The sequence below is a fragment of the Ipomoea nil genome, unplaced genomic scaffold (assembly GCF_001879475.1).
Source record: "Ipomoea nil cultivar Tokyo-kokei standard unplaced genomic scaffold, Asagao_1.1 scaffold2957, whole genome shotgun sequence".
NCBI classification, from domain to species: domain Eukaryota; kingdom Viridiplantae; phylum Streptophyta; class Magnoliopsida; order Solanales; family Convolvulaceae; genus Ipomoea; species Ipomoea nil.
The window spans coordinates 3,727,711-3,754,138 of NW_017619385.1; the positions used below are offsets into that span (position 1 = coordinate 3,727,711).

At 35.5% G+C, this 26,428-nt stretch overlaps 1 protein-coding gene across 1 annotated transcript; it reads left to right on the forward strand.

Moving 5' to 3' along the window:
• Positions 1-6,886: 6,886 nt before the first annotated feature.
• On the forward strand, positions 6,887-7,675 carry LOC109162843 (ethylene-responsive transcription factor 3-like). The gene has a single exon (XM_019311544.1). It carries the CDS (start codon positions 6,903-6,905, stop codon positions 7,350-7,352), a length of 450 nt encoding a protein of 149 aa, XP_019167089.1. The 5' UTR covers positions 6,887-6,902; the 3' UTR covers positions 7,353-7,675.
• The last annotated feature ends 18,753 nt before the right edge of the window (positions 7,676-26,428 follow it).

Here is a 26,428-nt window from a genome sequence, read left to right on the forward strand (position 1 = left end):
GAATGCAATTGCCCACTCTCTGGTCAGAACTTCTTACTCATATACTGGTCGGGAAATTGGAGACCAGGAGTAGAATTGGAGGGCATGTTTTTACAGACCGCTCCTCTCTCTCTCTCTCTCTGTTCCAGTGGATCTTGGTGCTAGCATTACTACCGGTATTGAGGCAGATGTGGCGACTGAAAGAATAGCAGATCCTTCTTCCCTAATTTGTGCGCCCAATTAGGCCTTGAGTTCACAGTTCTTAATAGTGACTGTCCTCTCTATGATATTGTAACTGGTGAGGAAGTTCCTGCAAATCTGGATGAAGCATAATACAATAGCTTACTGGATGACATGTTGCTAATTGCTCAGAGGCAAGTACATTGTTGGCATAGACAGAGCTACAATGGGGGCACACCCCACGCCTTTATATATATATATATATATAGGGAAGGGTTCAGGTGTGGTTGATGCTTCCCGTGCGGTTGTGCAGTTGGAGCCCCTTTAAGCATTAACATGGTGCACCTTAAATACACAAATCACCACGCACCTTAAGTCCACAAACAAAGCACCTTAAAAACACAAATCACTCACCTTAAGTACAAAAATCACGCACATTAAGCACAGAACAAAGACATTAAGCACAAAACTGACACACTTAAGATTTTAAAATGTCTCACATTAAGCACAAACTCATGCACATTAAGTACAAAACCCACGCACATTAAGCACAAACCTCACACACAGTAAGCATTAAACTGACGCACATTAAGTATTTACAGACTTTAAGTTTCAACAACTACTAACATTAATCACTAACCCCACGCACATTAAACACAAACCCCACGCACATTAAGCACAAACCCCACGCACATTAAGCACAAACTTCACTCACCTTAAGAACAAATCTCACGCACCTTAAACACAAAAGCTCACACATTTTAAGTTTTAACAACTATTCACATTAAGCACAAACGTAACCCACGCACATTAAGCACAACCCCATGCACATTAAGCACAAAACTCATGTACATTACGCACAAGACTAACGCACCTTATATACAAAACTCACGCACATTAATCACAAAACCATTCACCTTAATTTTAACCTAGACGCAAAAATTACAAAATTGCCACCGCATTTTTTTAAAAAAAAATTTTGGTAGTCTTGGACGTTGATTAAAGCGAGATGAATGGCTCAGATTAAACCGCACAACCGCACCTAAAGCGCTCACCCGCACGAGAACCGATTTCTATATATATATATATATATATATATATATATATATAAATAGAGGGTTACATTCACATGCAAATCCCCCTTAAAATACAAATTTGAGGTCAATATTTAACCATAGGATCTGCTTAGATGGATGGATTAGATGCAATAGGCCAGGAGAAATTGAATACTAATCCATTTTTACAGTAGAAAAAGGTATAAATGGGAATGAGAATACTACTTAAAAAAAAATCATTAGTATATTAAGCAATAGTTAAGAGGTTTAAACATGGTAGAAGTTGAATACATGAATAGCTCGTGCACACATTAACATACTCACATGCACATCGGGCGCACTGCTAATAATATATGGGATTAGCTCGTGCACACATTAAGACAGGGTGCACTGCCAACAATTTCTGGGATTAGCTCATGCACACATTAACATACTTACATGTACACATCGCGTAGGAGGAAAAAACGGACACGCTAACATTAAAGAGACGGAAATACTTTAAATAATCCTGCACTAAAAATAAAACCACTCCAGGATCCCTTGCACACATTAACATACTTACATGCACACAGCGCGCATGAGGAAAAATCGGACAGGGTAAAATTAACAACTATAAATCACAACCTTACATCAATCAGATCTAACAACCAGAATTAGACCTCACAGTTTGTATTTTAAGGGGGATTTGTATTTGAATATATATATATATATATATATATATATATATATATATATATATATATATATATATATATATATATATATATAGCGAAGGATTCAGGTGCGGGTATAGCTTCCCGTGCAGTTGTGCGGTTAGATCTGAGCTGTTGATCAAATTTAGATCAACGGCTCAAATCAATAAAAATTAAAAAAAAAAAAAACGCGTGTCGGGAAGAAGATAGCGCCTACACAGCGTCTACACAAATGATAGCGTCTACACAAATGTTAGCGTCTACACATAGCGTCTACACAAATGAGTAGCGTCAACACAAATGATAGCGTTTGCACAACCTCACGCAAATTAAGTACAAACCCCACACACATTAAGCACAGCCTCACGCACATTAAGCACAAACCCCACGCACTTTAAATATTAACTCACAGATTTTAAGTTTCAACAACTATTGACATTAAGCACAACCTCACGCACATTAAGTACAAACCCCACACACATTAAGCACAACCTCACGCACATTAAGCACAAACCCCACGCACTTTAATATATTAACTCACAGATTTTAAGTTTCAACAACTATTGACATTAAACACAACCTCACGCACATTAAATACAAACCCCACACACATTAAGCACAACCTCACGCACATTAAGCACAAACCCCACGCACATTAATCACAGATCCGCTCACCTTAATTTTGACCTACATGCAAAAATTACAAAATTGCCACCGCATTTTTTTTTTTAAATTTTGACAATTCTGGACGTTGATTTAAGCGAGATGAATGGTCCAGATTAAACCGCAAAACCGCACCTGGGCACTCTAACCGCACCAGAACCTAATTATTTATATATATATATATATATATATATATATATATATATATATATATATATTGTTAGGAACAAGTGCATTTAGATTTTGATGATACAAATTGTCTTAGATTGTAGACCCCTATTTTTCGTTTCTTAGATAAGTCTCCTATAACAGACCCATGAGGTGTATAAATCCTGCACGAGACTAGCATAATAGATCTACATGAAGACTTGAAAATGACAAAGTGATCGAAAGATGCTTCCAGACGAAAGAAGGATTGAACAAGTCTCGGATAAACTGCTTTTACAAAAGGAACCTTCGTCAAAGAAGAAAGGACAAAGGACGAAAGATAATCTTTCGACCAACAAGTCAAAGACAGACTTGTAAAAGACAACACTCATTAACTGAAGCAATGAGAATGTTGTCTATGAATCAGATGGGCAAATCATTCGGACAAAAAGTGTCCTAGGAATGATCTTCACAAAAGACAAGGAGCATTAAAAGACTTGTACCATCTTGTCAGAGATCAAGGACAAAAGTCATAATGCTTTTAGCTCCAACAACTATACAGTACAAGTGCATTAAATGCCCAATGCCCACTGGGTAATACTCACTGGTTATTAGGTTTGAAATCTTCATCTCCCTCCAACGGATGGATTTTTCCGCCTATAAATACCTCTCTTCACCATTGAAAAATGTGCTGGTTAATTCACTCTTGCTATCCAAAGAAAAGCTCTTCAAACAGTTCCATCCCCTAAAGCTTTTCATAACCAGTGATCTTGTGAAGTTTTTCAAAGACATATTCATCTCCATACTTCACAACTTGAAGAAGCGGTCTTGTAATTTCTCAAGTGAAGATTCAACTAGACTTCAAGACAAGGCTTCAACCTGTTGGAGAAACATCAGATTATCCTTCCAACATCTCAACTTAAGAAGAAGTTGATAGAGGCGGAGTAAACTCGTGGACTTGAAAAACCTTTCAAGTGGCTGTCCAGCTTAGTGATCAAGGAAGCCAGCTTGAAGTAGTTTGTACTAGGAGTGATAGTGAAAACCCTTTCACGAGTTGTGGAAGAAGAATGGAGTAGGCTTAGTTAACAGCCTAACCACTATAAAAATCTCTCTCTCCATATCTCTTTACATTCCGTTATATTACTTTCGTGCATTGCATATCATATCGACCAAACGCTAAGTTTTCACTTTAACGAAAGTGTGCAAAGAATATCTAAGACAAAACACTATTTCCGCTGTGCATTGCTCCGAAAGGAGTCACTTTGAAAAATTGATTAGAGTCTATTCACTCCCCCCCCCCCCCCCCCCCCCCTCCTCAAATTTATATTTATGTTTAAAACGCTAATAGTTTGAGTATTAGTTGGTTGAACTTCAAATTTGATACTCCCTCTATCCCATTTTATCTGTCTTATTATTGTTCAAACCAACTCTTTCTTCTTTGTTTATTTTCTTTAATATTTTTTACTCATTATTAAATTTGATTTTTTCTGTTTAATAGTACTTTTAGTGTAGTATCTAAATATATAAATTTTGTATACTAATACTAAACTTAATATATATTATGAAAAATTGAATTAAAAATAACTCCAGTCAAGTCTCGTAACTGAACCAGACACATAAAATGTGACGGAGGGAGAATTAAAAAGTGTATGGTCATATATAGGTTCAAATTTCATTAACAACACTTTTCCTTATCTTTACCTGTTTATTTTATCTCTTTCATTCCTTTCCAAGATAAATTAAATATTTTTTTAGTGTACTTTTATAAATCATCTAATTAACAAATTAAATTATTCTACTTTTTATGAATCATTTAATTAATGTAGTATACAAGTTTATATTATACTTCATTGTATTCGAATTAATTTAGAAACACTTAAATTTGATCTAACTAAAAAATTAAAATTAAAAATTATTTATGAATATATATAGTGTTATTCAAATTATTTTATCTAATTGATTATGTTTCATATTCCGTCACAAATATGTTTACATTTTCACCACACTCAAGTATATTTTTGGCTCCGACTCTAACTATGGTGTAATCTATCAAAAACATTCTATTGTAATTTATAAGGTATTTTATATTTTAACGTTATTATGGTTGTTTGATATTTTGTAATTGACATTTCTATAATTATTTAAACTTCGCCCCCCACTCAAATTATTTTCTGACTCCGTCCTTGATTGTCGGCGGTGAGAAACTCCGGCTCCAGCGCTGCATGCGGGTGGAGTCCACTGTATTTTATTTTATTATTATTTTTATTATTTTAGAGTGAATGGCAGAGGGGCAACAAATTGGAGAAGGCATCTTGACGAAGAAGATTATGATCGTAGACACTTAAATTTTGATAAATATTGATTATTTATCAATATTAGTATATTTGAATTTATGTATGGATAATATTGATATTATCTAATTTGTTAATTAGATAATATCAAAAGAGTTTGAGTTTATCAAAACTCTTCTATCCTACCGCTATAAATAGGACATCTTATTTCTATGTAATCGGACATCCTAGGGAAAAATCATGTAAACATTTAGAAATATATATTACTCAGAGATCACAATGAAAATGTGATCCTGAAAGTAAAAATCGCTCCTCCAATCCACCCGGAGGCCCTTCAAGAAGAACAAGCTATATATACAAGCCATTCTTTGAAGATTAAACCACTACTTGAAACCTGGAGACCCTTCAATGGTGGAGTGTTCAAGACATCAATTGGAGAATCAGAGGACCACCCAGAGACTTGTACTCACGACGCATTGATTTATACAATGTAACCCAGAATTTTGAATTTCTAAATATAATTCAATTTTCTTTGTTCACAAATTGGCACGCCCGGTGGGACGGCTTGCCTCTCATCTCTTCATAGGCACTTTCAACCGGTATGGGGACAAACCCCATATGAAATTTGAAACGGGGGAGGCTAAATGATACTCCTTGGCACGAGTTTAAACGGCCTCATATTTAGGCTCCTTGGCACGAGTAAAAACGGCCTCATATCTTTCAAGGCTCCTTGGCACGAGTTGAAACGGCCTTATATCTTTAAGTTGTAGTGTCGAGACTTTCTTGCACTACATACTTTCGAGTAGGGGTGTAAACAAGTCGAGCCGAGCCCGAGCCAGGGTAGGCTCATGCTCGTGCTCGTTAATGTTAGCATTGCTCGAGCTTGAGCTCGAGCTCGTTCGAGCTCGTGAACTGATGCTCGAGCTCGAGCTTGAGCTCGGCAATTGTCGAGCTGCTCGAGCTCGAGCTCGAGCAGCTCGATTGTTCGAGCTCGAGTTTAGGCTTGAATTTGAGCTCAATTTTGATATCGAATTTGACTTGTTTGATTTAAAATTTAAACTACTTTATTTTATGACTTTTATCCATGCATAATTATTAAAGTATTTTAATTTCCCTCCCCTAATTATTATTTTTATATACTAAATATAATATAATATAATTATATATTATATATCCTATCCTATATATAATAAAGTCATGTGGTCTTGTGAAAATTAAATGGTGATCATCACCATTTAATTTTCACAAGACCATAATAATATTGTTAATTATAATAACAATAACAATAATAGTAATAATAATTGCAATAATAATAATGATAATAATTTCCACTGACAGTTTCTAATATATATATATATAAATAAATATATATATATATATATATATATATATATATATATTTATTTATTATATTTATTTATATTTCAATTTCTACTGGCAAATTATTGTGTGAACGATGGTCCACATAATTGTAGGGATCATGAATATCAAATACATTTTTAATATATTAAAAATACATTATTTTGAGAACAAATTGCACTTTTGGTCCTGTGACTATTAGGGTACTGACAATTTGAGTACGTGACTTTCAAAACTCTCAATTTAAACCTTTAACTACGTAATTATTAGTAGATTTGGTCCTGCCGGCCAAATTGCTGGCCAATTTTGACCGGAAAAATATAATTCTTTTAAAATTATTTATTTATAAGGGCAAAATGGTCATTTAACGTTATTTCTTCTTCTTCTTCTTGCGTCTGCTTCGTCTCCCAACTCTCCTCCTTCTTCTCCGCCGCTGGTTCCAGCTTCGTTCGTGATCAGAGACTCCAGCTTTGTTCTGGCGTGGAGGCAGGCCTGTTACAAGCCCCTTGTCGCCATTGCTGCCCTCCAAACTTGGGATGTCGATGCCATCTTCAATGCCCACCCCCGCCTCTCCATCTGGTACGTCCCCACCAAGCTCCGCCAGCTTTGCCACGCGGAACGTAGCAAGGCTTCAGCACCTACCTCCTCCTCTGTTTCGGTTTCCATTCCCGCCACTGCTTGCTCCCATCTCCCGCTGTAACAGGAGCTTAAAGGAGTCCTTTAGTGGGCCCAGGCCGCCCCGGCCACAGACGACAACGCCGCCGGCGATCCCTTCTCGCCACCATCCCCGGTCGTCGCCGGTTGTTCCCGATGATTGCCACAGCGACTGCGATTCATCTTCCTCCGTCGTCGAAGACGGGGACTACGAAAACTTCGTCTCCTCCTCTTTCAGAAAGCCGCTCCCTTTCGACCTCAACATGCCGTCGCCGATAGACGGCGTCGATGCCGAAGCCAACGATCTTCACTGCACAGCTCTATGTCTCTGACGGACGGCAGCGGCAGCGGCGGTGCCGGCGGCTCATCTTGGCTTCCTTATCATCAATGGAAGCCAAATTGATTGTGTAGTATTTACTTGATTTTTTATTTTCCTTTTTTTATTGCCGGGGAAAAAGGATGGTGACAAAAAAAAAAAAAAAAAAAAAAAAAAAAAAAACAAGAAAATCCCAAATCATCCTTTAGAACTAAAATTAAACTACGATGATAAAAGGGTCAGGTTATGAGTCTGTTGTTTGAAGAGAATTCACTTTTTTAAAAATTTTAATTTACTTCTGAGATTATAATTCTGATGATAATCATGATGGGTTGGATCAGTGTGTGTTGATATATATATATATTATCTTGTTATATCTTCTTCAACTCTCTGGATAAAAGACAGGAGGATTATTGTTGTTGAAGTCGAATTTATCATATGTCTTATATCAACACATGATGTAAACTCTGTGGGAACATTCTGCTCTTACTATGTTCCCCAGTTTCTGGTCCATAAGGGTTGCCGCAGCTTGTATGTATCAATGTATCTTTTGCTTCTGCTCCTTTAATGTAACAATCAGCGACAAGGGGCTTGTAACAGGCCTGCCTCCACGCCGGAACAAAGCCGGAGTCTCCGATCACGAACAAAGCTGGAACCAGCGGCGGAGAAGAAGGAGGAGAGTTGGGAGACGGAGCAGACGCAAGAAGAAGAAGAAATGACGTTAAATGACCATTTTGCCCTTATAAATAAATAATTTTAAAAGAATTACATTTTTCCGGCCAAAATTGGCCGGCAGGACCAAATCTGCTAATAATTGCGTAGTTAAAGGTTTAAATTGAGAGTTTTGAAAGTCACGTACTCAAATTGTCAGTACCCTAATAGTCACAGGACCAAAAGTGCAATTTGTTCTTATTTTTATATTGAAAGTACCTTACATACAATATATAATGTACCCTTAGTAATTTAAAATATACTTTTTATTTCATGCAACCCCAAAGTTCATAAGTTTGAAATTAATATATGGCATAGCTAGGTGGTCTAATATTTAAGATTGTTGATGTGCATATTGAGGACTACGGAGACAAAGATGCGTTATTCGTGGATTCATCGGATACTATCCAACAACACTCTCCAACTTAATTGACATGAAGTAGGCTTAGTAACATTAAGATTATATTCTCGAATTATTAGTTCTCATCTTTTATTGATTACACACTTAATTCGATAGCATTTGGAAGAAAAAATCAATGTTCGAACTAAGATTGTGATTTTGGTCTTTAAAGGTCAATTGTACGTTGCTATATCTAGAGTTAGAAATCTCAAAGGTCTAAAAATTTTGATCCGTGGTGACTCTAAAATTGTAATTCAATTACTATTTTGGTCTTTAAAGGTCAATTGTAGTTTACTAAGTTCTTAAAAATTTGTAATATTAAATACTATGTACTAAATTTTTAATATGGTTTAAGATTTGTAGTAATCACCCACCTTAAATATTATTTTAATTATAAATATATTTATGTTCATAATTTTATCATAGGAATTCACACATAATAATTATTAAATAACAAAAATTTTATATATGAATAAACCTCATAAGGGTATATTTTTATAACATATTTTCCGTGCATCGCACGGGACAAATACTAGTTATATAATATATTATAAGGCTCGCGAGCGGCTCGTCGAGCCGTGAACCTACAATACCTAAGCTCGGCTCGTGCTCGTTTAATCCACGAGCTGCTCGAGCTCGAGTCGAGCTCGATTTTGACCGAGTTCGAGCCGAGCGTTGACCGAACTGCTCACGAGCAACTCGCGAGCGGCTCAGCTCATTTACACCCCTACTTTCGAGTGTTATATGCTCTCAAGTGGTGTACAAGCAAGTCTCGAGGGGGCATTTGTAGACACTTAAATTTTGATAAATATTGATTATTTATCAATATTAGTATATTTGAATTTATGTATGGATAATATTGATATTATCTAATTTGTTAATTAGATAATATCAAAAGAGTTTGAGTTTATCAAAACTCTTTTATCCTACCGCTATAAATAGGACATCTTATTCCTATGTAATCGGACATCCTAGGAAAAAATCATGTAAACATTTAGAAATATATATTACTCAGAGATCACAATGAAAATGTGATCCTGAAAGTAAAAACCCCTCCTCCAATCCAATTATGCATGTTGATCCAAACCTAAATGTGATCCTGAAAGTAAAAACCCCTCCTCCAATCCAATCATGCATGTTGATCCAAACCTCCATTGAAGATCAAGTCATTTGAACCCGGAGGCCCTTCAAGAAGAACAAGCTATATATACAAGCCCTTCTTTGAAGATTAAGTCACTTGAAATCCGGAGGCCCTTCAATGGTGGAGTGTTCAAGACATCAATTGGAGAATCAGAAGACCACCCAGAGACTTGTACTCACAACGCATTGATTTATACAATGTAACCCAGAATTTTAAATTTCTAAATATAATTCAATTTTCTTTGTTCACAATGATATCGTGATCTTTTTGCATATTGAATTTCTAGATGATTATAGGAACAGAGCTTTTTGTTGTGTTCCGCATAAATGGCACCATTTGATGTAAGAAATTCTTTCGATCTATATGGTGTGTACGTAAAAGTATATGTGAAGAGGAAAAAATTGAATGAATTGGCTTTAGTTAGCCTTTGAATGATAAAAGGAGTATAGCAGTCAAGAGGAACTGTGTAATTGATTGTGTGGATGGCACCCCTTTGTGTTTGTGGAGTGACCCTTCAGGAAAAATATTTTTCAATGGACAATTGACACGGGCACGAACACTAATAAGGTGAGAATAAAATAGAAATTTAAATTACGTTATTTGGTAAGGAGTAATAGGATTTTTGAAATATTCGAATGAAAATTGAAAAGTGATATAAAGACTAATGAGGTGTTTGGTAGGGAAACGTGATATAATTTCATCTCTAGCTACAAAATTCTATGAAATTTCAATTCTATGGTTTAGTTAGAGGGAATTGCAATTCTGTGGAATTATAATTCCCTTCAACTATGGAATTAGTAATTCCATAGAGCACCCTAGGAATTGCAATTCCACAACTTAGTGGAGTTGTAATTCTATGGTGAATTATATTACTATTTTGTCATTCTACTTATTATTATTATTATTATTATTAGGGAAAATTGTAAAAAATGCATCTTTATAATATGCTAATTATCAATGTCACCCATGAATTATGAGTGAAGTAAATGTTGCCCCTCAATTATCAAAACGGTGCGGCACATATAGCCCCTCCCGTAACGGACATGTGGTGCGGCACATATAGCCCCTCCCGTAACGGACATGTGGTTCCCTGTTAGTGTACGACACCGTTAAGTCGGAGTAAATATGTAATTTAGTTGTTTTTTCCCTCCCTCGATTCGAAGTACCAGCAATGGACAACTATACTATATATAATCGGAGTAAATATGTAATTTAGTTGTTTTTTCCCTCCCTCGATTCGAAGTACCAGCGATGGACAACTATACTATATATAAAAACAAAATCCTGAAATTTTAACTTCTCGCAGAATTCCTAAAAATCTGTCTTCCTAATAAAATATATTGATTTATATTTTCCCATTCGTACAATATGGGTTAAAATTCTATTCTAATATTATAAAATAGTGTAATATAATTTCTATTGTAATATATACTATATATAAAAATAAAATCCTCAAATTTTAACTTCCCGCCCAATTTCTAAAAAATCTGTCTTCCTAATAAAATATATTGATTTCTACTTTCTCATTTGTACAATAATTCTGGGTTAAAATTCTATTATAATATTATAAAATAGTGTAATACAATTTGTATTGTAATCTATATCTATACTGTATTATTATTCTTAATATATTACAACAATTCCATTCCGTGCATCGCACGGGTGAAAATACTAGTAATAATAATAATAATAATAAAGGGTAAATTTGTAAATTTCTTCATTTTTCCTTTGCAATCCACGACTGAATTGGAATTCTTGGGGTAGGGTGGGCAAACTTCGGTAAATTTTTGGTTAACCGACGGAACCAACAAAGTTCGATTAACCATTTTTTAATCAAACTTTTTTGATTCGGTTAATGGTTAAACATTTTTTAAATTTCGGTTAACGGTTAATTCTGTTCGAAACTGTCAGTTATCCGAATGGTTAACCGAAATTTTATAGGGAAAATGACACTCTTTCCCCCTAAGTTATATACTTATAACACTTTTTTCCATTGAATTATTCAAGTGGTTGTTTTTACCCCTGAAATGTTAAATGGACATATTTACCCTTAAAATAAATATTTCATTTATTTTTCTTCTTTAACAAATTATGACCACAATTTAGTTCAAACCAAACAGAAACTATTGCAACTAAACCAAAATATTCTAATTACAATTTAGAATCGAAACCCGATATTTAGAGTTTATTAAAATTGCGAACCGGGACGGCCGGTTCATGTTCCGAATTGAAAAAAATAAAATACATTTATTGTTGAATTTAGACTATTTTAAAATAAATAAAAAATTAAAATAAAGACGGTTCAAAATTGTGAACCGGATCCGGAACTGCCGGTTCACGGTTCAAGATCCAGTTTTTTCGATTCATAATTTTAATAAACTGAAATCCAAATATTGGGTTTTGGATCTGAATCATAATCGAAAACTTTTAATTCAATTGCTATAGTGTCCGTTTCAATTCGAATCGAATCGTGGTCATCCCTACGTATACGCAATAATTTGTTGGAGAAGAAAAATAAATAAAATGTTAACATTAAGGGTAAAAATGTCAATTTAATATATCAAGGGGAAAAACCGCCACTTTTAAAATAATTGAGGGGGGCTAATGTACTTACACGAATAAGTCAGGTGGAAAAAGTGCTATAAGTATATAACTCGAGGGGAAAAAGTGTCATTTTCCCAATTATATATATATATATATATATATATATATATATATATATATAAATAATCTGATATGTAAAATCACTATAAATATGTAATGTTGTTATGGTATTGTTTTTGTATATTTTCTTATGGATTTATTATTATATGTATTAGCTTAATTTGATTTATTATTATGGGTATTATTTTTAGGATTTAAAACTTTAGCATAAAAAAAGTTCGGTTAATCAGTTAACCGGAAAAAACTTCGGTTCGATTAATTCGCTAATACAAAATTTGATTCGGTTAACGGTTAAAATTTTCAAAATTTTTGTTAAAACGATTCGATTAATCGATTGCACACCACAACACCGGAGTGAGAATGGTATATGAATTGTATTTCAATGGTTTGATGGAATTGAAATTCATTCAACCAAACATTGTAATTGACATGGATGATGAATTTCATTGCAAAGGAATTAAAATCCATGCCAACGAAACATCCAATTAAAGTATCTCTATTATTAGATTTTAGGAGTTTATTTTTCCTTGCTTGTTTGAATGAGAAAAATGGTGAAATGGAAGGAAGAAAAGAGAGGAGAGAGAAGATATACATTTGGAAAAAAAAAAAAAAAAAAAAAAAAAAAGAAAAGTTTTTGTGGGTCTCGTGGAAATTTTTCGAGGAAAAATCATGTTGGCATGGTGCGCTGAGCAGTTGGGCGCACAAAGATGATTTTTTTTTTCTTTTTACTTCTTTTAATGTTTTTGTTTTCCTCCTTTTCCCCTTCTCTTGGCAAATTATACTGTGCACCATGTATAATGCACACAGATACAAAAATACTGTCGTTTTTACTTTAAAAAAAAATCATTTTTGATTGTCATTAGTTACCTAAACGACATATGTTCATAATTTTATAATTTCACATTATAAATGTATAGTTATGAAGTTATGCATGTGTAGTTATGCAATTCTGGATGTATAGTTATGAAGTTATGGATGTGTAGTTATGCATGCAATTCTGAATGTATAGTAATGAAGTTATAATTTCACATTCTGAATGTACAGTTATCAAGTTATGGATGTGTAGTTATGCAATTCTGAATGTATAGTTATGAAGTTATGAATGTGTAGTTATGCAATTCTGAATGTATAGTTATGAAGTTATGAATGTGTAGTTATGCAATTCTGAATGTATAGTTATGAAGTTATGGATGTGTAGTTATGCATGCAATTCTGAATGTATAGTTATGAAGTTATGGATGTGTAGTTATGCAATTCTGAATGTATAATTATGAAGTTATGGATGCGTAGTTATGCAATTCTGAATGTATAATTATGACCATTTTGTGCCACTAAAACTCACCCATCGGAACTATTTATACTGGAGGACCCAGATTATCCCGTTTTTACGCGGCCAGCGATTACTCGGCTTCATCGACGGATCGCGGCCTTGCCCAGCTCCGTTCGTCGAACTCACCGTCGCTGAGCAGTCCGACGACGCCGCCTCCACCACACCGAATCCGGCGTACGAGGCGTGGATCGAGCAAGATGCCTCCATCCTTTCTCATCTCGTCCATCTCGGAAGAGGTGATGTATCTCACGCTTGGCCAGACGACTTCCCAGGCAGTATGTCTTGCGGCGGAGATGGCACTTGGTTCTTCTTCACAGGTTCGCTGCCTCAATCTCATGGGGCAGTTCCAGTCGCTTCGACAGGGGGATAGCTCGACACCGGAGTATCTCGGGCGTGCACAACATCTGGTCGAGGACCTAGCGCTCGCCGGACGACCGATGACGTTGTCGGAGCAGAATTTATACATTTTCCGGGGGCTGCGGTCGGAGTTCCGATCGATGGCAGCTTCCCTGGCGGTCGCTGGTACGCCGGTGATGATCCTGCAGCTGGCGGATTACTTACAGGCACAACAATACGCGAATGATTTTCCGGTCTACTAGCCGGCAACGACGGGCGGTGTTCCCTCGGCGTTGTATGCCGGCCGGGGTGGACGACAGCATGGCAATGGCGGCTGTGGTCAGTCCAGCGGTGGTGCAGGTCGCGGAGGCAACCAGCGAGGAGGACGTGATGGCCATGGTCGGAGCGGCGGTCTGCGATGTCAGATCTGCAGGTCGCAAGGCCACTCGACGGCCTTCTGTTATCGTAGATACTCCGAACCGCCACCCTCCCAGGCGCACGTGGCAGTCGCTGGAGACGGAGGGGCAACGTCGGCAGTGACGTCCTGGCTGCCGGACACAGGCGCCTCCACGCACGCTACTCCAGATTCCGGCGTGGTCTCGCAGTCCGAGGAGTATCACGGGGACGTTGTCCTCAGAGTGGGTAATGGCACAGGTTTGGCGATCTCACGTGTGGGACATGCAGTTATTCCTTCGGGCACTAAACCATTAAAATTATCTAACGTTTTACATATCCCTGAGTTGTCGGTCTCTTTATTATCTGTAAATCGTTTTACAAAAGATAATAATTGTTTTTTGAGTTTCACCCGAGTTTTTTTGTTATGAAGGACTCCACCACACAGTCGGTTCTTCTTAAAGGTCCAAGCTCGGGAGGATTATACTCGTTGTCAGTTTCCAACTCACATAATGCGCTCGTCGCTGCTCGTGCCTCGTCCTCGGCCTGGCATCAGCATCTCGGTCACCCACATGATCAAGCCCTCAAACGCGTCTTACGGGAATGCCCGGTTGAAACAAATAAAAATGTAATCCCCGATTTATGTTCGTCGTGTCAACTTGGGAAATCCTCTTGATTCCCGCTAGATAGGGTAACCAAGTCTAGCAATAATATTTTAGATCTTGTTTATACTGATATTTGGGGCCCCGCACCTGTTCTTTCCGCAGATGGCTCGCGATATTTTGTACTCTTCGTAGATTATAACACCCGCTTCGTAGTCCAGCAGCACTATTCACTGTTCTTCGTGACAAGCTCAATGTGGTTGCTTACACACCTTGTGCTTGAGGGGGAGTATTAGACTATATTATTGTTATGTATTTATTTATGTACATTCTGTTAGTGATCTAGTCAATAGCCTATTAGATAGCTCTCTCTCTCTAAGTGTATTAAGGTTATCTCAATTCTGTAACTGAATGATTAATCGCTTCCATTCTCATCAGCTTGAACCACAATTCATAGGTGAAAAGATATATTTATTACCCTTACTAATGTTGGAAAGACAAGGGAACAAGGGCACAACTCAAGAAGCACAAGGTACAACCTTTTGACTTAAGTGACTAGTCAAAATCTAGTCCCTCGACTATCAAATTTCAGGATTTTTAGAAATGGATTAGCAAGGAAATTTAGATTAATTCTTCAATTAATCCTCAATTAGTGTTTAGATTTACGGGGTGTCACACCCCACCTCCCACCCCCGCCCCTTCCCCCAAAAGAAATTTATTTTTGTGTTAGTAATGAAACTTAGTATAGAGCAGCATGGGCATTGGCGCCTATTTGGCAGCTTGGCCCCTCCCCATAAAAAAAAAATTATTAGTATTATAATAGGTTATTGTGTGGCTCCCCCTTGTTAGTAATAATGTTATTATTATATTATAATATATAGTTTGTATGTTTGTGGCTATAGATTAGTTAGTTAATTATAGTCAATAGTTCAGGAGAGTTAAAGTGGTAGCTTTCCTATAGGGCTCTAACTTGTAATCTATCACTAACTGAATGTGATTTTGAATTCCCTTCTCTCATCTGATATTAGTTAGCGTTAGGTTTTTCCCTATCCTAATTTTTCTCCCAAAACCTACCATGTCGACAAACTCTTCCAAGCGTACGGTAACAACCACCACCGTCCCCGCTCAGGCCACCACAAACTCACTCACCGCTGCTCATCACTTCGTGTCGATGAAATTAACCACCCGAAATTTTCTATTTTGGCGTACGCAACTCATACCATTCCTTCGCGGGCAAGGGCTGCTGGGGTACATCGACGGAGACCTCCCATGTCCTCCGGTCACCGTCACCGCCGCAGAATAGCCTGGCGATTCCGGCGCAACCGCATCTGGCCCCTCCATTGTCCCAAATCCAGCCTACACCCTATGGGTACAACATGATGCCTCGATCCTATCTCTCCTTATCTCGTCTCTCTCCGACGAGGTAATGCACCTCGCCGTTGGCAGGAACACCTCCCGGGAGGTTTGGATGTCCATCACGTCGGCCTTGGCTTCGTCGACGAGAGTCCGATGCTTGAACCTGCTTGGGCAATTTCACACCCTCCGCCAAGGAAACAATACACTGGCAGAGTACCTGGGAAGGGCACAGCTGATCGTTGAGGCGTTGTCGCTCGCCGGCCGGCCACTTTCTCTGGACGAGCAAATGCTGTACGTGCTCCGGGGTCTCAGGCCGGAGTTCCTAGAGATGGCCAGTGCCCTCACAGTGACAGGTACTCCCGTCACTCTCCTACCGAAGATAAATGGGCGTCACTCAAGTGGGTTCTCTGGTATGTCAAATGGACACAGGACTACGGGTTACGGTTAACAGCGTCACCATCCTCCGATCTTCATGCTTTCTCTGATTCCGACTGGGCAGGTTGTCCGGTTGACCAAAAATCAACCAGTGGATACGCGGTTTTTCTCAGGGGTAACCTGGTGTCATGGTTATCACGCAAGCAATGCACAGTTGCTCGAACTTGGACATAGGCTGAGTACAAATGGCTTGCTGATGTCTCTGCGGAGGTCACCTAGGTTATTTCGTTACTTCAGGAACTTGGACTACACTCTGGCAAACCGGCAACTCTGTGGTGCGATAATCTTGGGGCTACATATCTGGCTGCTAATCCGGTTTTTCACGCCCGCGCTAAACATGTTAAAATCAACTACCACTTCGTCCGGGACAAGGTCGCTTCTGGGGACTTCATTGTCAACTTTGTCTCTACGAAAAATTAGTTGGTAGACATCTTCACCAAACCGCTACCAGCACCGCGTTTTCAGACTCTCCAAGGCAAGCTCAATGTTGTCACCCTCCAACCTTGTGCTTGAGGGGGTGTGTTAGTAATAATGTTATTATTATATTATAATATATATTTTGTATGTTTGTGGCTATAGATTAGTTAGTTAATTCTAGTCTATAGTTTAGGAGAGTTAAGTGGTAGGTTTCGTATAGAACTCTATCTTGTAATCTCTCACTAACTGAATGTGATTTTGAATTCCCTTTCTCTCATCCACTCACCAAATGTTTTCCCCCCTTCAACTCTCCAAGAAAGCTTCCAAGTACGCAACAAGTATTCTCTTCAATTATAATACTCAAACCATCCAAATTTTAAACCTGTAAACCAGAAACGCAGTACGCAACAACATATAATCTTCAATTTTTCACTACCAAGTCTATAGGTTATTTTCTATTTCTTTTTTATTCTTTAAATCTTTGAATTTTTTTTTATGAATTATTCTTTGTTGGAGATGGATTCATCAATCTTCACAATAACAACCGCGGTGAACTTGGGTTAAATGCCTAAATGGAGAAATTCTCTCTTTCGCTTCCTCAGTTGACGACGGCAACTGCAGTGAACTCGGGAGTGTATGTTTAGACGTTTAAAAGTTTAATAGAATTTAGTATACATTGAAAAACAAATTGCAAAACAATTTAGTATATATTCAACTATAGATGATTTTCGTGACATGCAAGAGAGACGTTCTAAATTTTAGTTGATTTGTAATATAATGATGTATTTTGGAATATGTTAAATGAATATTAATGTATTTTATTATTATCTCCTAAATTGTGATCGGCCCCGCACACCAACAAATCCTGGCTCCGCCCCCTTTGGTGGTAGGGTGAAATTGGAATGATTACCAATATTGATATTTTGTTGTGTATGACGCTATAATGAGAATAAATGTTTTAAAAATATGAAAATAAAAAAATCAAAGACAATTGATCCTAATATAATGACATTCAAAGCATCAATATGAACAAAAAAAAAATCAAAACAAAAATTTAAAAGTATTAATCCAAACTTAAAAGTTAGATTACCAATAAGATGGAATGATACTCATTTTTAATTAGGAAATTAAATTTTTAATTGAAAAGCTAATCAAAACTCATAGTTGTGTTTTAAAAAATTGTCAACCAAACACTAACTATGATTTTGATTCCTATTCTTAATGTGCAAACCTATGAATTGAAATAAACACACCCTTAGTATCAATAGGTCCAATATCGATAAGCACAGTAAAACTTTTCAAATATTAGTCAGTGTGATCCTTATTAGGACTAGTATAAGGACTTTGTATTTGAGTCATTATATGACTTCCTATCCTAGTCTTCCTATGATTGCTCTTGAATATACACCCTCTATGTATAGTTGTAATTATAGTTCATATAATATAATATCTCTCAGTTCTCATCTGGTATCAGTTAAGCTAGGGTTTTCTTCCTTTTTTCTATAATGGCTGACGGGTCTGTTAACTCCTTCGAGCGGACCGTTTCCAATGCTCCTATTTTGTCTTCCGCTAGCTCTGCTATTACATCGCTTTCTACTGCTCATCACTTTGTGAATATTAAGCTCACCCATAAGAATTACCTGTTTTGGAGAACTCAAGTCGTACCGTTTCTTTATGGACATGGTTTCATGTCGTTCGTTGAGGGGACTAATCCCAGTCCGCCGCCCTTCCTTCCCGCCGTCGAAGGAGGCTTGCCGACGCCAAATCCCAATCATGCAACATGGTTTCGGCATGATGGGGCTCTTATGTCTATGTTGATTTCTTCTCTCAGTGAAGAAGTTATGCACCTCGTTGTTGGTCGTCGTACGTCACGGGAGGTTTGGGAGTCAATTGAACAATCTTTGGCTTCCGCATCTCGCGCTCGCTCGTTAAATCTCCTTGGACAACTGCAGTCTCTGAGCCAGGGAAATTCCACAGTTGCTGATTATATTGGTCGTGCCCGTGTTATTTTGGATGATCTTGCTTTGGTCGATAGGTCAGTTGGGCTAGACGAGATGAATCTTTATGTGTTTCACATAACATAAATTCAATTTGCAAATTTTTACAAATTGACAACTCAATTAAGGTATGTACACTTTAACATTCAAATATGGTAGGTAATTAATCTTTACAAATCATAAGAATGAATAAAACATAGTATGTGTCAAACTTATACGGTTAAAATAATATGAAATTCAAATGACTAATTGGAGTCTGAGAGTCTGAGACTGATTATACGCATTTTTGAAGTACTTTTAGAACCAAATGATAGAGGAAAAAACAACTCCAGAGCTAGGAAAGCAGTGACTCAAAACACAAGCTTATAAAATTTAGTGGGGTAAGGGTCAAATAAATCATTCAAATATACTGAAATGTGCAATTAAGCCATCCAACTTCAAAAAGCTCCAATCCGAACCTTACCCTTAAAAAAATAGTGCAATTACACTATTTTGTAGGTTACCTTCAGATAACATGTAAATTACTTATAGATTTTTCAAGTTGATTTGGAAGGAGGAATTCGACGGCATGAATGTGGAGCTCGGTGCTAGTTGGATTGCAGGCATCGGCGGCCAACAATCTAACCCCATACGGGAGCTGGCTATTCACTCCTGCTTCCCCGACTATAGTTACACTCCCTACAATATCTACGACCAAAGGTTTCATGAATTCCTATTCATCCATTTCTTTCTCTGCTCCTAACTAGCACTCTAAGATTTTATTTATTTATTTTTGTAATGGGAAGAAATATCAATTTGCTATAGCAGCTGATTCATACGAAAAGCTGTAAACTCGGCGATTTCAGAAACCGAATAGCAAAGAGGCTAACCATTGCATCACAATGGATCGATGCTTTCGTGTTGCAAGAAACGATACAGTAAGATGAATTCTCACATTTTTTATTTTTAGTTAATATTATTAATTATTATACATTTAAGTTTAATTAATGTCCATATTTTGATTTTTTTTCTTTATAATTATTTGATTTTTGCTGTACTCCTAAAACACCAATAGAGCTAGCAATTGACTTCATTCTTCGAAATGACAGATCTATTCTTCACGATTTTACTGCTCCAGATGCTTTGGTGAGGGGGGGGGGGGGGGGGGCAAGAAAAAACAAAACAATATACTATTAACAAACTGTTTTTTGGGGGAAGGCCCCCTCTAATAACCATGTACCTCCGCCACTGACAATGAAAAAGTAATAAAGAGAGTGAAATTGAAAATTGTGCATGTTAAATAATTTATACATGATATAAATCTATACGTAATACGTGTATGTTGAAGTGATGTTCACAACATATGCGCACATTATTATATATATTGTCAGATTGTTCACTCCCCACAATGAGTTGAATATATATATATATATATATATATATATATATATATATGTGTGTGTGTGTGTGTGTGTGTGTGTGTGTGTACGCGCGCGCGCGCGTATATATATATGTTTGTTGTGGGTAGTGCGCAATTAATCATGTGGTGGACATGTAACCATACACTCCATACAACAAGGATTTAATCCATTGAATCATCTGCTGTGAACATTCATTTTTGTCTTTTCTCTTTCAATTTACGCAAATACAGTGAGAATATATATAGTGAAGCGATGGACAATTGCTGGCAACAATTGACGATATAAAGCTACCGCCAGTATGGTTTCTGAATGGAGCATTAATCTTTAGGAATGATTGATTCCCAGTGGATAATGAAAATACCACTCTAACAAATCGGACAATTTTCATTATTCGTTGTAGTTGTATTGTTCTTTGTAAATCTTTTTCTTATCACTGCAGATAAAAGCTTGTTTGATAAAGAAAAATGTGATAATATAAATTTTAGCTGATTGAAAAGCCAAGCTCCAATTTGTTCTTCCTCAATCTTCTGTTTTAGTCTTGGTGATGGAGTGCTGGGTTTTGGGCTATATTTGTAGGTGATTTAGGAGTGTTTGAGTACAACATGAAGTTGGGAGATTGAGTTTGATTTTAACTAGGTTTATCAGTGTTGTATGGAATTAGGTTTTTCTATGTGATTACCGGAAGATACAGGCCGGGGAATTAAACATGCATGTTTTTAAGGATTTTTATTTATTTATTTTTAATAATTAGATAGGCAACCTGCTAGCAACCTGTAAAAAATGTTAATCGAACAAATTTAGCTGGTAGATGGGCCTATTTGACACTTAATTTAGTTCGTGGTGGAAATTGAGCACTTCGCAGTAGTAGATGGGTCTATTTGACACTTGTGCCTTTAAATCTTAATAATTCAACCAGAGAGTTGAGTTTTAATGGGAGTTTGAAATTTAGTACATTTAACAGAGAATTAACGGAGAATTATAAAACTAATAATGGAGAATATAATTTTTAACAGGAAAAGGATTAATATAATATTGTTGAATAGGAATATGAATTTTAATATTGTTGTATTGTCTTATGAATAAGAATTTTAATGTAGAATTGCAGTACAAATATGAAAGTAGGAAACAATATATTCTATTAGGAATTGTATTACACTATTTTATAATATTACGCAAATCTTAATAGTATATGACTGTTTTGGGCGGAAAGTTAAAATTGAGGATTTTATTTTTATATTAGTATAGATAGATTAGTCAAATCAACTCTTTATTGTACTACATTAAAAGTACACCAAATTAAATTAATTCTTTTGTGTGATTAATAGTACTTTTAATATAGTTTCTAAATATATAAATTTATATACTAACAGTATACTTAATCTTATAGAAAATTTAAGAGTTAACTCCACATGAGGTCCCTTGTCTTTGGTGGCAATTTCAAATTTAATCCCAGACTATCGTTTTTGTCATTTAACATCCTAGACTATTATTTTTTGGATACTTTTAGTCCTTCTCATGATTTTTCTATTTTTAGTAAGGGCATTTTTTGTCTTTTCATATTTTTCTTTTGTTAGTTATTTTTCGGGTTTCAACCGGTTTAATTGGTTTAGAACTTTAGGTAACCTCTGATTTTTAGTAACCATATTTTTCAACCGATTTTTAGTAAAGTTCTAAACCAATTAAACTGATTAAACCGGAAAAATAACAAATGAAAAATATGAAAAATAAGATAAAAATGCTCTTACTAAAAATAGAAAAAAACATGAGAAGGACTAAAAGTGTCCATAAAAATAGTCTAAAATGTTAAATGATAAAAACGATAGTCAGGGACTAACTTTAGAATTGCCACCAAATACAAAGGACCTTTGGTGGAATTAACCCAAAATTTAATTTAAAATAACTTTAGTTATTCCTCTTTAATCGATCCTAATACATAAAATGACACGGAAAAAGTATTAAATTTTGTGTCACAACCCTTTTCTACATTCCATAATTCCATTATTAATTAAGAAAATCATTTATTCATAATTCATTACTATTGTGGGTTAAGGTCTACATCATGTCAAATGTCTCATTTTTCGATTACTCCATAACTGAACACAATGGTAAATACTCAAATGCCGAGAGAAAACTTTAAAAAGTAAATTTAATTGTTTCACCATTAAGCAAAAAAAAAATCGAAATATATCGAATAACAGACAAGAAGAAGGAAAAAAATAAAGTCCCGGCAAAATAATGTTAAGTAAAACGCTATTGTGTTATACTAAGATTCACAATGCAAGATAAACTCAGTCATTGTACTTAAGTACTATTTTGTTAGTATTGAAATATGAATAACTATTGGGTATTCATTGTGCTTAGTCTAGGAATAAAGAAAAGTATATGTTTAATTAATAGGGAAAATTGCATTTTTCATTTTTAAGTTATACGGTAATTGTAAAATCCGTCTCTAAGTGTTAATTGTGCTCACTTTTTGTCCCTGAGTTATCATTAGTGTTGCACTTTTCATCATTTTATTCTTTTTGCGCTCACTTTTCGTCCCTAAATTATATTAAAGTTACAAATTTAGTCCATAATGTTTTGTTAGTAAAGGAACAAAAAGTGCAACATTAATAATAGCTTAGTGATGAAAAATAAGTATGACTAACAATTAACGATAAATTCTATAATTTATCGTATAATTTAGAGACGGAAAAAGCAATTTTGCCTAAGTAATATACTAGTTCTTAATTACTATTTCGTTTTGTACCGTTATTTCATTTTACTTTTCTGTTAGCTATCAAATAAGTTCTTTCTTCTTTATGAATGACATTAACGCTTAACAAAATCTTAGTTATAACTTATAAAGATATATCAATTTGCTAAATAAGTAGAATATTCAATTGAAATGGGTAGGAAGGCTCTTTCCAGTAGTTATATTGTGGAGCGCGGTGCATAATCGATTATGCACTGTGCATCAAAACGGCGCCGTTTTTTTAAGTAAAGAAACAACGTGCTGTTAGTGTTAACGGAGTGACATTACAGTGTATCTAAACCGACACTGCCTCACGTATTATTTTTATATTATCAAATGAAACTGCGGTTATATCAAAATGATATTGTAGTTGTAGTGAAATGAAACTGCAGTATATATAAAATGAAACTGAATAACATTTCACATATTTGAGTGTATATTGTACAATGAAGTTGTAATTATATCGAAATGATCATATAATTGTGTTTTAATGAAACTATAGTGTATATAAAATAAAATTAAATAACATTTTCACATATTTGAGTGTATAAATATTGAATGAAACTGTAGTTATACTGAAATAAAACTATAGTTGGGTTGAACTGAAACTGCAGTGTATACAAAATGAAACTGAAGAACAGAGTTATTTTTTGCGGAACGATGCAAAACGAATTCCGTTTCTTTTCATTAAATAAAACGACGTCGTTTTGATGCGCGGTGCATAATCGATTATGCACCGCGGTGCACGATATAATTTGCCGGCTCTTTCTTTCTTGGCCTAATCCTAAAATTTTTCGGGCTTTTGGGTTCGGCATATTCATTTCCATCTAAGATTGGCATCTAAGGAATATGATAATATTTTTGTTTAATTATAAATGAATGACATTAACGTTTAACAAAATCTTTACTAAATAAGTAGAAGATTCAATTGAAATTGCTCTTTCTTTATTCTTTTCAAGATAAGGATATATTTGTTTGGATAACGCAACCTCGATTTTTTTTTATCCACCTTTTATTAATATGGTAAGGTAAGTGGAAGTGCAAATATCATTCAATCACCTTATGAAACTACTTACTTAAATAATTTACAAATATATATATATATATATATATATATATATATATATATATATATATATATATATATAGAGGGTCGCACTCCTGTGCGAATAGGCGCCCATGAGAGAAATGCGAATGCATGCTAGCCATCCACGTGCTCAGATCAACGAATTAGATGTAATTTTAAAAAAATAACGCGGTGGCATTTTCGTGAATAACTCGAATTTTGGTGCATGTAAATGTGTTATAAGTGCAAGTAGTTGGTGTACCTTTGCAAGTAAAAAGTGCAGGTAAATTAACTTAGAAGTGCACCTACTTTCACCTATAAGTGCAAGTAATTTTACCTTGTTAAGATTCGTGCCCCTAGGTGCAACTACTTATAACTACAGATGCACCTAGTTATAACGTCAGGTGCACTTAGTATTGATACTCAGTATAAATTTTACTTGCACATATAATACATTTTACATGCATTTGTAATACAATTTATTTCATGTAATTTTGTCTTGTTAACATTCATTGATCGGGTGCACCTACTTTCACCTACAAGGGCACCTATTTTCACTTATAAGTGCATGTACTTTTGCCTTGTTAATATTCATTGATCGGGTGCACTTACTTTCACCTAGGTACACGTAGTTATAACTATATATAAGTGCACCTAGATCTGAACGCGTGGCGTGCGCTGAGTTATTCGCATTTCGCTCCTGGGCGCGCCATTCGCACCTGAACGCAACTCTCTCTCTCTCTCTCTCCCTCTATATATATATATATATATATATATATATATATATATATATATATATATATATATATTATAGTTCTAGACTTATTAGGCGTTAGGACAGTTTTGGTCCTCCATAAAAAAAATTGTCAATTTGTATCCATGTTTATTGGTCGTTGGACACTTTTAGTCCTCCGTCCCTAAAAATCGGTTGTAAAATATGGTTACTAAAAAAAGACCAGGCAAAATAATATTAAGTAAAACGCTATTGTTTTATACTAAGATTCACAATACAAGATAAACTCGGTCATTGTACTTAATTCCTATAGGAATAAGGGTCAAATATGCCACTCAACTACACACCAAATTGCAATTAGGCTATTGAACTCAAAAAAAATGCAATTGAGTTCAATGGCCTAATTGCTATTTGGTATGCAGTTGAGTGACCTATTTGACCCTTATTCCATTACTATTTTGTTAATATTGAAATATGAATAACAATTGCATATTCATTGTCCTCTGCCCTTAAGTTATACGGTAATTGTAAAATTCATCCCTAAGTGTTACTTGTGCTCACTTTTTGTCCCTGAGCTATCATTAGTGTTGCACTTTTCGTCATTTTATTCTTTTTGTGTTCACTTTCCGTTCCTAAATTATACTAAAGTTACAAATTTAATCCCTAATATTTTGTTAGTAAAGGAACAAAAAGTGCAACGTTAATAATAGCTTAGTGATGAAAAGTAAACATAACTAACAATTAGGGACAAATTCTATAATTATTGTATAATTTAGGGACGGAAAAAGCAATTTTACCTAAGTAATATACCAGTTCTTACTATTTCCTGTTGTACCGTTATTTCATTTTACTTTTCAGCTAGCTATCAAATAAGTTCTGTACTTATACTTTTTAAATTTTTAAAAAATTTGTAAGCTTGACTTTTTATTTTAACAGGACTTTTTAAGTAGTTCATAAATATATAAATTTTATGCATTAGTACTAAACTAAGTTTTACAATATATATATAGAGTTGCGTTCAAAAGAGAACTAGTCTTCCTATGCAAACCTATGAACTTCTAAAGGAATATACCGTAAGTACTACATGAATGCACATCAACTACTCCTAGGCATGCCTGGAGGACGCGCAGATGATGCAATGCATTCGTGTAGTAATTTTGGTGCATCCATGTATATAATAGTTCTGGTGCATTCATTTAATATTTACGATGCATTCTTTTAGTTTACAAGTTCGCATGAGAAGGCTTGTTTGAACCTGAATGGAATATATATATATATATATATATATATATATATATATATATATATATGATACTTGAACCAAGTTCCAATAATTAAATTATTGAGATATGAAGGAGGGTCAAAAGTCAATTATGG

Excerpts from the sequence above, each read along its gene's own strand:
- LOC109162843 (XM_019311544.1), top strand. The coding sequence starts at position 6,903 with ATGTCGATGCCATCTTCAATGCCCACCCCCGCCTCTCCATCTGGTACG.